At 38.4% G+C, this 14,175-nt stretch overlaps 1 protein-coding gene and 1 pseudogene across 17 annotated transcripts in view; one reads left to right on the top strand and one right to left on the bottom strand.

Annotated features, from left to right (window-relative positions):
* The window catches only part of THOC2 (THO complex subunit 2), a 132,888-nt gene extending 121,843 nt beyond the window's left edge, over window positions 1-11,045 (top strand). For 8 of the 17 annotated variants that reach the window (XR_010111334.1, XM_008976731.5, XM_055106795.2 and 5 more), the window contains 3 exons: window positions 118-194; window positions 674-719; window positions 10,268-11,045. Coding sequence is in view for 13 of the 17 variants with exons in the window: in XM_008976731.5 (XP_008974979.4) it covers window positions 118-194; window positions 674-701 (105 nt within the window). In the remaining 4 variants the exon portion in view is untranslated. Of the gene's footprint in view, window positions 1-117; window positions 259-673; window positions 720-7,832 lie in introns of those variants that run through there. The other 9 variants (XM_055106797.2, XM_063601983.1, XM_063601978.1 and 6 more) reach the window with 5 other exon arrangements.
* Window positions 7,834-13,125, bottom strand: LOC103786867 (tyrosine-protein kinase Fer-like; annotated as a pseudogene).
* Window positions 13,126-14,175: the final 1,050 nt, after the last annotated feature.

Here is a 14,175-nt window from a genome sequence, read left to right as displayed (position 1 = left end):
TGTCATGTTAAGTAAGTTTTTGAAGACAAATATAGCTCATGGGTGATGAAAAGGGGTTTTGAGCTGGCTTTTATATTTGGCTTTCCCTTCCCCAGCTAATTCTACTATTTCTTATAGGAGTCCAGGCATGATAAAGAAAAGATAGAAAAGAAAGAGAAACGGGACAGTTCAGGAGGAAAGGAAGAGAAGAAACAATATCCTTTTCATTTTGATGTTTTCAGTTATTGTAGTAGAAAGCTTTGATACTGGTCATGTTTACAATTGTACTCTTTTAGTATGTGGTTTATATGCTTAAGGGCTGATTAGTTTTGAAATGGTCTTTCCAGTTAACTCTCTCAAAATGTGTGAAATCTGGAAGTGGGATACTTGATGTTCTTGATATTTAAAAATACTTTTGTGGTGACTGAGATGTTTTAATGCCACTAAGGGATTTATAGTCTTTCAGGTTATATTATCACAGAGAGGAAGAAAGGGAACAGAGAGTCCCTAGGGCTGGGGACATTGGGAATAGAAGGGCAAAATGATGAGGCAGACAAGCAGAGCTGGTAGAGTTTGAGGCTACCAGGCTGGTCAGAGCCCATTTAGGCCTGCAACCTGAGGTGCTGTACTAAAAGGGGAGATGCTGTTCTTTCCGCCATTCCCAAAAGTTGTTTTCCCTTAATTTGTCATCTACTCATAAGTCCTCGGACAAGCACAGATAATGAAGACTTTCCATCAAGGTGAGTGTTCTCTCATCACCTTTTCACTTAATGATAGAAACATAAAATGAGGTCTGATAATGTTGAAAAACTAGATGCATTTTACAAGCTACAACTACTTGTTTTTTTCACCTAAATATAACGACCAAGTCTTCGGGTATAGATGCAAAACAAGATTCAGAGTTATTTTTAAGCTGTTTTCATTTTAAGCTTGCTGATTAGCCACACATTTTTTTTAAGCACCAAGATATATTTAAGAACATCTGGCTTTCTCTTCACCACTTATTCCCATCTTCTCTGGATAATTAATTATGTTTTTAAAGTCCTTATTGTCTTGTAAATGGTGGTAGTGGTATCTGCATTTTATAAGTGAAGAAACAGACTCTGAGAGGTTAAGTTGAAGAGGGTCATAAAGATATTAGTCAACAGAGCCAGTTGACTATCCTCAGTCTTTCTATCCTTTAGTGTTCTCTGTTCCTTTTGCTTTCTCATGCTGATGTCTTATCCAAAGATTTTTAAGTTTTCATGCCATTTTTTTTTTTTTTTTACCACTGCCCATGTTTTGCAACAGAAAATATGGTCTGTGTTTTTAGTTCTGGAATTTACAATGTGTAACTTTTTTTTCTTTTTTTAGGTAATGCACTTAATGCTTTATGTGAGATTTAAAAAGTATTTTACCCATCTTAAATAAATTGTGTTTCCATCATAGTGGATACAGTGTTCAGACCCTAACATCGCCTTTTTTGAGCACTTAAGATAATCTGAATAGTTACTGTTTGGTGATGCCTTAGTATTATTGAAGTACGTAGGACAATTTGCCCCCTAAATGTAATGGTTCCAGACAGCTGTGTTTTGAGGCTGTTGATTCTGCCTTTATTTTTTTATTTTTTTATTTTTTTGAGACGGAGTCTCACTCTGTCGCCCAGGCTGGAGTGCAGTGGCGCGATCTCAGCTCACTGCAACCTCTGCCGCCCAGGTCCAAGCGATTCTCCTGCCTCAGACTCCTGAGTAGCTGGGATTAGAGGCGCCTGCTACCACGCCCGGCTAATTTTTGTATTTTTAGTAGAGATGGGGTTTCACCATGTTGGCTAGGCTGGTCTTGAACTCTTGACCTCGTGATCCACCTGCCTCAGCCTCCCGAAGTGCTGGGATTACAGGTGTGAGCCACTGTGCCTGGCCGACTCTGCTTTTTTATAGCCCGTTTTCTTGCTTCCATGTTAGCCATCATTTCTTAATATATTAAGTATACTTGCTTTTCTATACTTCGTTAATATATTAATTAAGTATCCTTGCTTGTCTATACCTCCCCCCTAATATTATTGGATGCTTCTAATCTTTTATGAGACCAGATAGATAACCAAGGCTGTTTACCAGTGTTTAAATTACAAGTGAGAAATGTCTGAGAGCCAGTTCTGTATAAGGGTATGGGCTTAAAGGTATGGATTTTGTCATCTTTATTTTGGCTGCAAAGCAGGGATTCGAGAGGTTGCCTTATAGTCAACACATGATGAATGGTGTGCTTTTCCTGCTTTTTTGGTGCTTGCTATGTAAGTAGATTAGGGTAAAGTAGGGTAAATGAGAGTTATAAAAGAACATTTCAAATTTAATAGATTTAAAAGGAAATATTACTGCTAATTCTTCAATTCTAGCTGCTCCTACCCCCATCCCAACCTTACAACTATCTTCTCTGGTGAGCCATAAACTCTTAATCCTCATTTTAACCTTTCTTTTAATCTGGCATTTTGCTGTCACATGTGGTCTCCCTATTAAAAGAAAAACAAAAAGCCCACCTTTCATATCTTCATGAGGAATGAGCCAGCCATTGTCACTGACAACTTTCACAGTGATTTTATATATCTCTGTTTACTCAGTACCCAAATATTATTCTTTTGTATGTGAAGGTTATGGTACAGATTTGAATTTTTCTTGCACTGACCATGAATTTGTATTTTACCCCTCTGTGTAATCTCTTAGGAACAAAGGGATGACAAAACTGGTCAGGGTTAGATATTTGGCTCGTGGTCTTATAGCAAAACTTCTAGATTCGGATGTTCTTTTAAAAGTATGTCTAGCTGGATGTCCATCCTGTTGAATTCCTCATTGACAACTTTGTACGATACTTTCTTCTTGGGTAGACTCTTAATTTTGTGAGACTCCGGTTGATAGTTTCTTTTCTTTTGAGACAAAGAAGTCTCGCTGTTTTGCCCAGGCTGGAGTGTAATGGTGCGATCTTGGATCACTGCAACCTCCGCCTTCCAGGTGATTCTCCTGGTGATTCTTCAAGAGATTCTCCTGCCTCATCCTCCTGAGTAGCTGGGATTACAGGCACGCACCACCATACCTGGCTAATTTTTGTATTTTTAGTAGAGACAAGGTTTCACCATGTTGGCCAGGCTGGTCTTGAACTCCTGACCTCAGGTGATCCACCTGCCTTGGCCTCCCAAAGTGCTGGGATTACAGGTCTGAGCCACTGTGCTGGGCCATCTGGCTGATAGTTTCTTTTTTGTTTGTTTGTTTGTTTTGAGATGGAGTTTCACTCTGTCGCCCAGGCTGGAGTGCAATGGCGCAATCTTGGTTCACTGCAATCTCTACCTCTCGGGTTCAAGCGATTCTCCTGCCTCACCCTCCCTAGTAGTTGGGACTACAAGCACATGCCACCACGCCTGGCTAATTTTTGTATTTTTAGTAGAGACGGGGTTTCACAATGTTGGCCAGGCTGGTCTTGAACTCCTGACCTCAGGTGATCCACCTGCCTCGGCCTCCCAAAGTGCTGGCATTACAGACGTGAGCCACTGTACCCGGCCGATAGTTTATTTTAAAACAAAAAAAAATTTTAAATGGAGACGGGGTTTCGCCATGTTGCCCAGGCTGGTCTGAAACTCCTGGACTCAAGCCATCTGCTTGACTTGGTCTCCCAATGTGCTGGGATTGTAGGCATGAGCTGCCATGCCTGGCTGATAGTTTCTTTTTCTGGCTGTTGACTGCTACTTTCTATTTGGATACATTCCAGGGTTGGTCAGGTCTGTTTTTCTTCCTTTTCTTTAAGAATGTTATCATTTCTGATTGGAACCGTCTATTTACAGGCTACTTTGAAATCTGCTGCCCTCCCCCACTCACCTTTTATTTTCTATTCTATAGAAAGGACAACTCTTACATATGTCATATTTCCATGATTGAAAGATGTTGTTACTTGTAAGATTTCATTATTGTTTTTAGAACAGTTTTTTAAAGGAGGGTTGGTAGAGAAATGACAGTGATTTGTAAGTATCATCCTGATTTTCACAAACATTAAAATAATCACATTAGAATTAAGATACAAGGCCAGGCATGGTGGCTCATGCTTGTAATCCTAACACTGTAGGAGGCTGAGGCAAGAGGATTGCTTGAGGCCAGGAATTTGAGATCAGCCTGGGCAACATAGTGAGACCCCATTTCTAATAAATAAATAAATAAATAAATAAAACTTAGCTAGGCATGGTAGTATGCACCTGTAGTACCAGCTCCTTGAGAGTCTGAGGCAGGAGGATTTCCTGAGCACAGGAGTTCGAGGCTGCAATAAGCCATGATTATGCCACTACACTCCAGCATGGGTGACAGAGCAAGACTCTGTCTCTTAAGAATTAAGAAGATAACAGTATATAAATATGACCATAATTAAATTCCTTCCAGTCTTCTGTCATCTTTTCTGGTCTTCTGTTTTTGGTTGCAAAACTCTGTTCCTTCTCTGCATCTTCTGTTGCCCTTAAAGTCTTTGTACAAATTCATCTTGCCTCTCCTTGATTTAGTCTCTTGAAGATTACTAGTTCCTTTGCCTTTAACCTTTCTTCCTACTTTAACTTTTTTTTTTTTAATTCCTGCTTATAAAATTGTCCTCTGAGAACCACCACCCTTTGGCTTCTCAATTTTAACTTGATATATGTGATCCTCAACTCAGGGATGTTGAGTTCAGCAAACTTTTGAAAGTCCTTTTGTGAACTAAATGCTGTGCTAAGCTGACATTTGCTCCCAGGCCTTGAGATACAGTCTCCTTGCTTTTTATTATTTTGGATGTAGGACTTTGATTTTAAAGAACATTAGCAGTTAGCACTACTTATTCATAATCTGTATTTTTAATCTACTACATTCCTATTCTAATCCTCCATTCCAAGAAGGCCAAATATATTTTGCAGGTCCATTCCTTCCAGTCTCACATGTCCTCTAAATCCTACATTGCAAATTATCAGCCCTTGGGCAGAATGTGGCTTGTTAAATGTACTTTATTTTATTTTTCATTTCATTTCATTTTTGAGACAGAGTCTCTCTCTGTCACCCATGCTGGAGTGCAGTGGTGCGATCTTGGCTCACTGCAACCTCTACCCCCTGGGTTCAAGCGATTTTCATGCCTTAGTCTCCCGAGTAGCTGGGATTACAGGCATGTGCCACCATGCCTGGCTAATTTTTTTGTATTTTCAGTATAGATGGGGTTTCACCACGTTGGCCAGGCTGGTCTCAAACTCCTGACCTCAAGTGAACCGCTCTCCTTGGCCTCCCAAAATGCTGGGATTACAGGTGTGAGCCACCACGCCCGGCCTGTCTTTCTTTCTTTCTTTCTTTTTTTTTTGTAGAGACGAGGTCTCACTATATTGCCCAGGCTGGTATTGAACTCATGGGCTCAAGTAATCCTCCTGCCTCTGCCTCTCAAAGTGGTACGATTACACATGTGAGCCACCACCGCCAGCAAAATGCACCTTCTTAACCTCACACAATATTTCAAAATTTTAAAAATCTGTTTGTTTTTAAAAATCAGAATTGACAAAATCCAAATTTCAGTTTTTCTTGAAGGATTGGAACATCTGGTAACATTGTGTTCTGATTTCTGCATAGCATCATTATGTCCTGATTTCAGCTAGACTTGTCTGTCTAGGTGCTGCCCCCCTTTAGAATAGAGCAAGGGCCTTTTTAAAAACAGTTCACCTCAGTCAGTCCCCACTCAGCTCGTTTCTTTTGTTTTCATCACGTTCTTGGCCTTTGTAGACAATTGATTTTGTAATTCTAGCTCTAAGCCATTTTTTGTTTGTTTGTTTTCCCTTCAGTTCATACTTGGAAACTGACCTCCTAAGCTCCTGAAGATTTCTTGTTTTAGGAATGCATTGCCATTCTGAGGCTTATTCCTAGTTGTTGACGATAGGTATTGGTAAAGGGTATGGGATAGGGAACTCATCAATGTTCACATTGATGCCAGAGAAACATTTAATATCTCTGTATAAGTGCAATGTTGACTTTTTTTGCCACCAAACCACCATTTTATAGGAGGGAAACCTATACTGATTAAAAGAGCTTGCTTATTTGCTGCAGCATATTTTTTGAGGGCAGATTTAATATGCTCTCATTTTGGTCTGTATGTAGTAACCATTAAATGTATACTAGACTCTTGTAAGGAGCTTGAAATGACAGACACAAATCATTTCTGTCTTCATTATCAACTTTTATACTTAAAAAAAATACTGAGTATAGGTTTTGTGCACTGATATTCATAGGCATGAAAAGTTGAAGAGGGCAGGAGAAATTTTCTATTTCCTTGCTCTTCCACTTACGGTAGAGCAAATATTCATTTATATGCTGTTTTTTAAAATTTTGACATGGGCATGAGCACTTATAAAAGGCTTCCATGCAACATTTGCCCTGAGTGTGTCTTTCCCCTACACACATAATTATCCTGAAAAGCATCCCTGGGTGCAGTTAAGTTTCAGCTCAACAGAATCCACGTCTTAACTCTGTTACATTTTATCCACGTGGAACATCTCAGGAACTCTGTTTGCTATAAAGAATTCCTAGGTTGCAGTATAAGGGTAAATGAAGGAGTAAAGTGGATTTAGGATGGCTGTCCCCATGTCTTTCTCATAAATTCTTTCTTCCTTATAAATATTTGTTTGACTTTTTAAATGTCAAGTTCATCTTTTTATGCCTTTCTACCTGGGGTTTATGTGAAAAGAACGAGAGAATGAGAATAAAATCCTGACAGTTTCAGACACTAGTAAAAATGCATGGAATGCAGTTCTGGGATGCTTCCTGTGAAGTGAAGACACTTAACCAAAAATAATATATTATTTTGGTGGGCTTGATTTTATAGTTTCTCTTAAAAATTGTTTGGTTGCCATCCAGAGGGCTCTTTTATGAAGAATCTATATAAACTACTAAAACATTTCTTAGGACCTTTTTGGTGAATTTGATAATAAAATTAAAAAGCGTGTATGTGTTTTATAAAGGCATACCTCTGTTAAGAAGGCTGGTTTTATGTTTGCCTTTTCTTCTCTACTTTGATCACCACCCTAGCTGTTCCTTTCTCCAGACCACCTTACTTTTCAAACTTGATTCTTGCTATCACAGCTCTCTGTAACATCAGTTAAAATCAGCTGCCTCAACTCTTTGAGGATGTTTGTGCATAGGACGGCATTGTGAAACATAGGGAAATGGCAGTCTTACTAACAAAACAGGACCTATCTCTGGCCAAAAAGAAAAAAAAAACAAACGAACAACTCAGGAGGTCCAGATAATTACCAATATAAAATGGCGTTCACACATATAATCTTGTCTCAGCAGAGTAGGAAGGCCATCTTCTGTTGAGATGTGTCCTACAAATGTGGTATGTGATATTACCAATACAGCTTATAGCACCAATAGGTGTCTGTGATGGAGAACAGCAGACTATGAACTGAGCCTGGAGTAGAAAATTTTTGAGAAGCAGCAACAGTCCTAGATGTGAAAAAGATAGATCTGTGTGATCCCTTACATTCAGAACTTACACTTTCTTATTTACAATGGTTAAAGCAGTACATATTTTAAAAAAATAGTTAATAAAACACTTAGGAGAATGTTGCAGGTAATGTGGTATAAATGTTAATAAGAAGAAAAATACTGCTCTGCTGAAAATAGAGTCCTGAAGGCTGAGTTTGGCACTGCTTCATCACTATGCAGCTTTCTTCTTGATGACAGCTAGCTCTTTCTGAAGTTCAGTAAACTTGGGGGCAGTTTTCAAGTTTGTAATCCTAACACCTCAGCATTATTTTATTAAAATACTCTGTGGACACTGCCAAGAGACTGACATCCAGTATCTTCTTTCCACTTGCTCTTGTGGTTGCTGATTTGTCATTCCAGGCTATGGACAGACCCCCTAAGCCGAAAGTCTCCCAGAGGAGGATGCCAAAGCTCCGTGCGTCACTCTCAGAATGATATCTCCCATAATTAAGAGCTTCTGGTGCTGTCCATTTAATGGGAATCTGCTTTAAGTCAGAAGATGAGTACACACCACCATCCTCTTGACGAGACATTCCAAAGTCACTGATTTTCAGAACATTATTTTCACCTCCAGGCAGTTTCTTACAGCAAGGTCCCTGTGTATACATTTTTTACTCGAGATACACCATCCAGAATCAGCATCTAATGAAAATTTCACTGAGTTTTAGTTCATTCTTCTTTCTCTGAAAGGAGAGGAAATCGCCTCCAGGAACCAGTTCCTTAATGACGTAGATAGGCCGTCTTTGTGTGTGAACTCCTATACTTTTGACATTACTGGGATGATTATATTGCTTGAGGATTTTGGCTTCTAGTAAAAATTTTAATTTCAGTTCCTGGGGAAGACGTTCTTGACATGTTTTAACAGCAACAGCAATTTTATCCTTTAATGTGACCTTAAATGTGTCACCAAAATTTCCCTTGCCTCTTGTAACGTGACATCTTTATGATTGAGAACCCATTTCTTATTCTCCTAATGGCCATACTGTGATACCATGATGCTCTTAATTGGAACATTGACTTTTTTTTTTTTTTGCAATTTAAACAATTGAGATAAAATTCATATAACATCAAATTTACCTTTCACTTTTTTTTTTTCTTTTGGAGACCAAGTCTCGCTGTTGTCTCCCAGGCTGGAGTGCAGTGGTGCGATCTCGGCTCACTGTGACCTCCGCCTCCCGGGTTCAAGCAATTCTCCTTCCTCAGCCTCCTGAGTAGCTGGGACTACAGGCGTGCACCACCACGCCTGGCTAATTTTTGTATTTTTAGTAGAGATAGGGGTTTCACCGTGTTAGCCAGGATGGTCTCGATCTCCTGACCTGGTGATCCACCTGCCTCGGCCTCCCAAAGTGTTGGGATTATAAGCGTGAGCCATGACGCCTGGCCTCAAACTTGCCATTTTAAAGTGTACAATTCAATGGTTTTTAGTATATCCACTATGTTGTGCAAGCATCACCGCTGTCTAATTCCAGAGCATTTCTGTCACCCCAAAAAGAAACTCCATGCCTATTAGCAGTCACTCCCAATTCTTCCCTTCCTCGGCCCCTGGAAACCAGTAATGTACTTTCTGTCTCTGTGATTTTGCCTGTTTTGGACATTTCATTTAAATGGAATTATGCAATAATTTGTGGCCTTTTGTGTTTGGCTTTCACTTAGCATCATGTTCTCAAGGCTCATCCATGTTGTGGCATGTATCAGTACTCCATTCCTTTTTATGGCTAAATGATGTTTCATTGTATGAGTGTGTACCACATTTTATTTATCCATTCAGCAATTAATGGACAGGAACAATGGCTTTTAAGTATTAAATTGTAAGTTCAACATTAAATGTATCCACAGTTATTGATAATATCAAGATTATACATGGTGTGAACAGAATGCTGTGTAGAAATGGTATGTAAATTATTTGTCAGCATTTCATGTAAGTGATTATTTTCTAAGGACCCTTCTAGCCCTGGTTTTAAGAAATATGTGAATGTAGTATTTTCATCAATAAAGTTTAATGCATTAAGCATTAGCTTAAAATTTGAATGAAGGCAGATGTGAAGATATTTGCCACATGTTGTAATAATCATGTTTTGAAATTATTTCAATATGAAGTATTTGAAAAATGTCAATACATAAAGGAAAGGAAATGAGTATAATTAAGTCAATATATTTTTAAAGCAATTTTTATAATTTAGCAGACACTGCATCTTAATATAAGTTACTATTAAAATTGTGTCCTTGTGAAAAATGTGATGTCATTTTCCTTTTTTTGTTGATCATGTAAAATAGGTTACTTTTCTTTGCTACATTTTCTATTTACTTTTAATAAGCTATTGCTTGCCCTTGTGGAATGTTTTACTTGTTGCTCCATTTTTTTCTCCCTACCCCCACCCCTCTCTCCCACACGCACACAATGTTCAATTTTTTTTTTAAGTCATCATTAGTGTGTTTATCTTTAATGGATTCTAAGAATGGACAAAAAGAAACACACAAATATTTCATCCTTTTCTGGGGACTCAAGTCTTTGTTACCGATGGAACTCATTAACTTCTCGTTCTTTCTTAAATCTTCCTCCCTCCTTACCTTTTCCTCTCCTTCCTTCTCTTCTTCTTCCTTTCTTCTCCCCTCCCTCCCTCCCTCCCTCCTTCCCTCCCTCCCTCCCTCCTTCCCTCCCTCCTTCTTTCATTCTCCTTCTCTCCTTCTCCCTTCCTTTTCTCCTACCTCCTTTGACTAAGCCTCCCTCCCCTACTCCCTCCTTTCCTTCCTTCCTTCCTTCTTCTCTATCAATATAATCACTTTGTTTCTTTCAGGTGAGATCGGACTGGAACTGTTCAGCTGCGACCAGAAATTTATTTTCCTGAGTAAATTGCCAAGAATTAAGAATGAAGAGGGCCATTTGCATCTCCTTAAATTATTCAGTTATCTGCTTTATTGCTCCATGTGGAAAACTTAAAATTGTTAAGTCGTGCATTACTGTATTTTAACTTGTTGCTTAGTTTCTACATGTTTATTTTCAGTAATGGCTGAAAGTGTTAACTGTTCCATACTTTTAGCACAATGTGCTGCATAAGGTTACCCGTGTACAGAGTTTTACTTTAGATTAATTAAATATTGCCTGGGTTCAGTTTTTATTTCCATTCTGAAATGCTTCCTTTTTATTGTTTGAAACTGAAAATAAACAATTGTTGAACCCTTTTGATTTTACCTCATTTTAAAACTGTTTTAATTTATTATTTGGCTTGTTCTTAATATTAGTCACTAAAAGCAGTGGGAGCATTGTCTTATGAAATGCTTAGGAATCATTTTATATAGTACATGTACAACATTAAACGTGTTTAAAAAAGAAAAAGGTACCAGCGATCACTTGTCCCTTGCCATTTTTTCTTGTAATTATATTAGACAAATCTTGGCGGCGGGGGGATCAAAACATAATTGTTTTAATTCTACAGCTGTAGGAGCTTTGTATTGCTGAACTTTCGTCTGGAAAAGTTTCACAGTGACATTTTTAAAAGAGAATTTTTTTATCTACCGAATTCTACCAGTGTAACCTTTTTTCTAAATAAACAATAGTTTTCTCAAATGGTTGTATATTATTGTGTATATTGTTGCTTATTCAGAATAACTTAGCAAAGATAATTCATTAAGGTTCCTAGCCCTTCTCAGTTCTTATTCCATGGGCTACATTATTTTCCAATGACATATCATCCAATAATAGGAAAATATCCTGTTTGATTACCTCTGTAGTTGGAGTAAACAGTGGACTGGTAGCATGCCTGGATTTTTCCATTTAGTCTTCAGTTCCTGGGAAACGATACCTATGCAAATTAAAATTTTCAGAGAATGACAAAAAGGATATAATTTTTTAAATAATTGAGAATTACTGAGCATATTTTAAATGAATTGGCAAAAGGGTATAAATCTTGATGTCTCTTTTCAGGTAATTGTAATTTGCAAAAATCGATGAGCAGAATATTTACGGGAGGGTGATATATTCAGTGACTGTTGAGTGCTTATAATGTGCCTGACATAAAAATAGATGTTTTGTTAGAGTGATTTTTGACTTTGAGAAAATAACTATGGCTTACCTCAAAATTATTTGCCTGAAAGATATCAGGAAGAACTTTCCAGTTGTTAAATATGCATTCATATTTTAAAGGTTACATGATTGTGGTTTTGAACTAGAAAGTTTACTAATTAGATAGCATCAATATGCCTTCTCTGTGTTGCCCCAAATCATCAAACACAGGTAATTAGTTCTGGCCTTACTAGAAATGCATTGATGATGGAAAATACTATCTTTGGATTAACTGTGTAAAAATAATGTATGTTGGAAGTAGGAAATCTGTGTTTGTAAAGTGCTAGCTATTTTAGGGCATCTACTCTGTTCTAGGTCCAAAGAAGTATAAGACCTGTCTCGAGAGTGCTTCCAATCTAGTTTGGAAAAGAAGAACCAAATGAATGCTATAGGGGGCCAGCAAACTTTTTGTAAAGGGCCAGATAGTAAATATTTGTGGCCTTGCAGGCCATGTAGTTCCCATTGCAACTACTAAGCTCTGCCATTGTAGTGTTGATGCAGTTATAAATAATATGTAAGTGAATAAGCGTGGCTGAGTTCAGTAAAAGTTTATTTACAAAAACAGGTGGAAGCCTAGATTTGGCCTGCAGGCTGTAGTTTGTCAACCCCTTCTATAAAGAGTAGAGAGTCCTATAGGGTATTCATTAAAAAATATTTGAGGGTGGGAGAGGGGTGAGGGATAAAAGACCACACATTGGGTACAGTGCACACTGCCTGGGTGATGGGTGCACCAAAATCTCAGAAATCACCACTAAAGAACTTATTCATGTAACCAAACACCACTTGTTCCCCAAAAACCTATTGAAATATTTGAGTGCCTCTTATGTATCAGAGGTACAGCCATGAGCAAAACAAACCCCTGCCCTCATGGAACTTCCATTCTAGTCAGTGGAGGCAGACAACAAACAAATAATGTTATTTGGAGGGAGGTCCTCTGAGGAAGAATAAACCTGGATAAGGAGACTGGGGTGAGGCCGAATTTACTGCTGATTACACAGTGACTATGGAGTGAAGATGAGCGAAGCAGGGCATTTTGAGGCAGTTATTACAGTATGAATATTTTATTACCGAATAATATGTCTGTGATTCCCAACCCATCTTTGAACCTTTTACATAAATATAATATGCAGGATCTCTCTCTCTCTCTCTCTCTCTCTTGTTCTAGTGGGTGGCATCTAGGCTTGCCATTTTCTAGAAAGGAGTTCTTGACTAAAGGCTCATGAATGAGCTTGGGGGGTATTTATGGGCCTTCCAGAATCCCAGAAATTGGGTACAAGTTTGTGTTATGTACACTTTTCTGAGTCTATAGCTTTTGCCAGATTCTCAAGAAAATAAGCCTAAGGTGGTAAGTTTGTTTTTCTGGGTCTTGTTCCAAAGGTGTTTGAGACCTTTATAACTAACTCTGAATCTTTTTGGGGATGGTGAGAAGGTGGAAGGCAGTTGTCTATCTACCTTGGATTAAATGGTAGGGGCTAAAGTTAGAGCAGCAGCCTTTCTTGCCTTGGCAAATAATCTACAAGTGATTTGCAATTTGTTGGAAAGTAACTGGTCCATGCGGGCCATTTCCTCTTTTAAGGAGGTATGGGCAGACATCCTAGTAGCCTTTTTTTTTTTTTAGGACAATTATGTAATTGATTTATTTCTACCCTACTATGATCCAAAAAGGATTTATGAAAAAAAAAAAAACAAACATAGTACAGTATCTTTAAATGAGAAAATTTGTTTCTGGGTGAAATTAGTAACCTAAATGAAGCTATTACCCCAAAATGTCATGTACAAGTGGGCCATGGAGAAACTGGCAGGCCACAAAGAGAAGGTAATGTGGTTAGTTATAGGAACTAGTGTCCATCAAATATAAAGCTAGTTGCAGCAGAGAAGAACGTTTCCTGGCACCGAGGCCTGAAAGAAACTTCTTTGCATTCACAAAGCAGTCATGTCTTTTCAGTGGATAAAACAAAGGAATGTGTCTTTTAAATGGTCTTGAGTATTACCCGATGGCCAACACCTTAGTTCATTCTAGTAAGGTTATTTCTACAATGACACCGGAACATGCGGTCCAGGCATGCAGGTCTCTGATGATTTGTTTCAGTCCAGGAAAATATTTTTAAATATTTGGGACAGGGTTTGTAAACTGGGATTTATTATAGCCTTGTTTTTTATAAGTATGTTTGAAAAGATTAGGAAACTCATGCGACTGTTGTTTGGTTCCCATAATACAAGTAATATGAACAAGACCTCTTTAGTGTAAAAGCTTTGCCTGCCCTTTGTTTCATTTTTATGGATGGTGATCTCTAAGGCTGCCTCTTAGATAGAATGAAGCTTATTATACTGTAACTTCAATATTCTATCTCATTACTTATCAGAAATGTGGTTTAAATGCTTAAGTTTTTGTTTGTTTCTGTTTTTTTTGAAACAGGGTCTCACTGTTGCCCATGCTGGAGTGCAGTGGTGCGATCTTGGCTCACGGCAGCCTCCACCTCACAGGCTCAAGCGATTCTCTTGCCTCAGCTTCCCGAATAGCCTGAATTATAGGCATGTGCCACCACGCATGGCTAATTTTTGTATTTTCGGTAGAGACAGGGTTTCATCATGTTGGCCAGGCTGGTCTTGAACTCCTGACCTCAAGTGATCCGCCTACCTCGT

This window comes from Pan paniscus, chromosome X, assembly GCF_029289425.2.
Source record: "Pan paniscus chromosome X, NHGRI_mPanPan1-v2.0_pri, whole genome shotgun sequence".
In the NCBI taxonomy this organism is placed as follows: Eukaryota; Metazoa; Chordata; class Mammalia; order Primates; family Hominidae; genus Pan; species Pan paniscus.
Note: the sequence above shows the minus strand (reverse complement) of the source record. Positions and strands in the feature narration are given on the sequence as shown.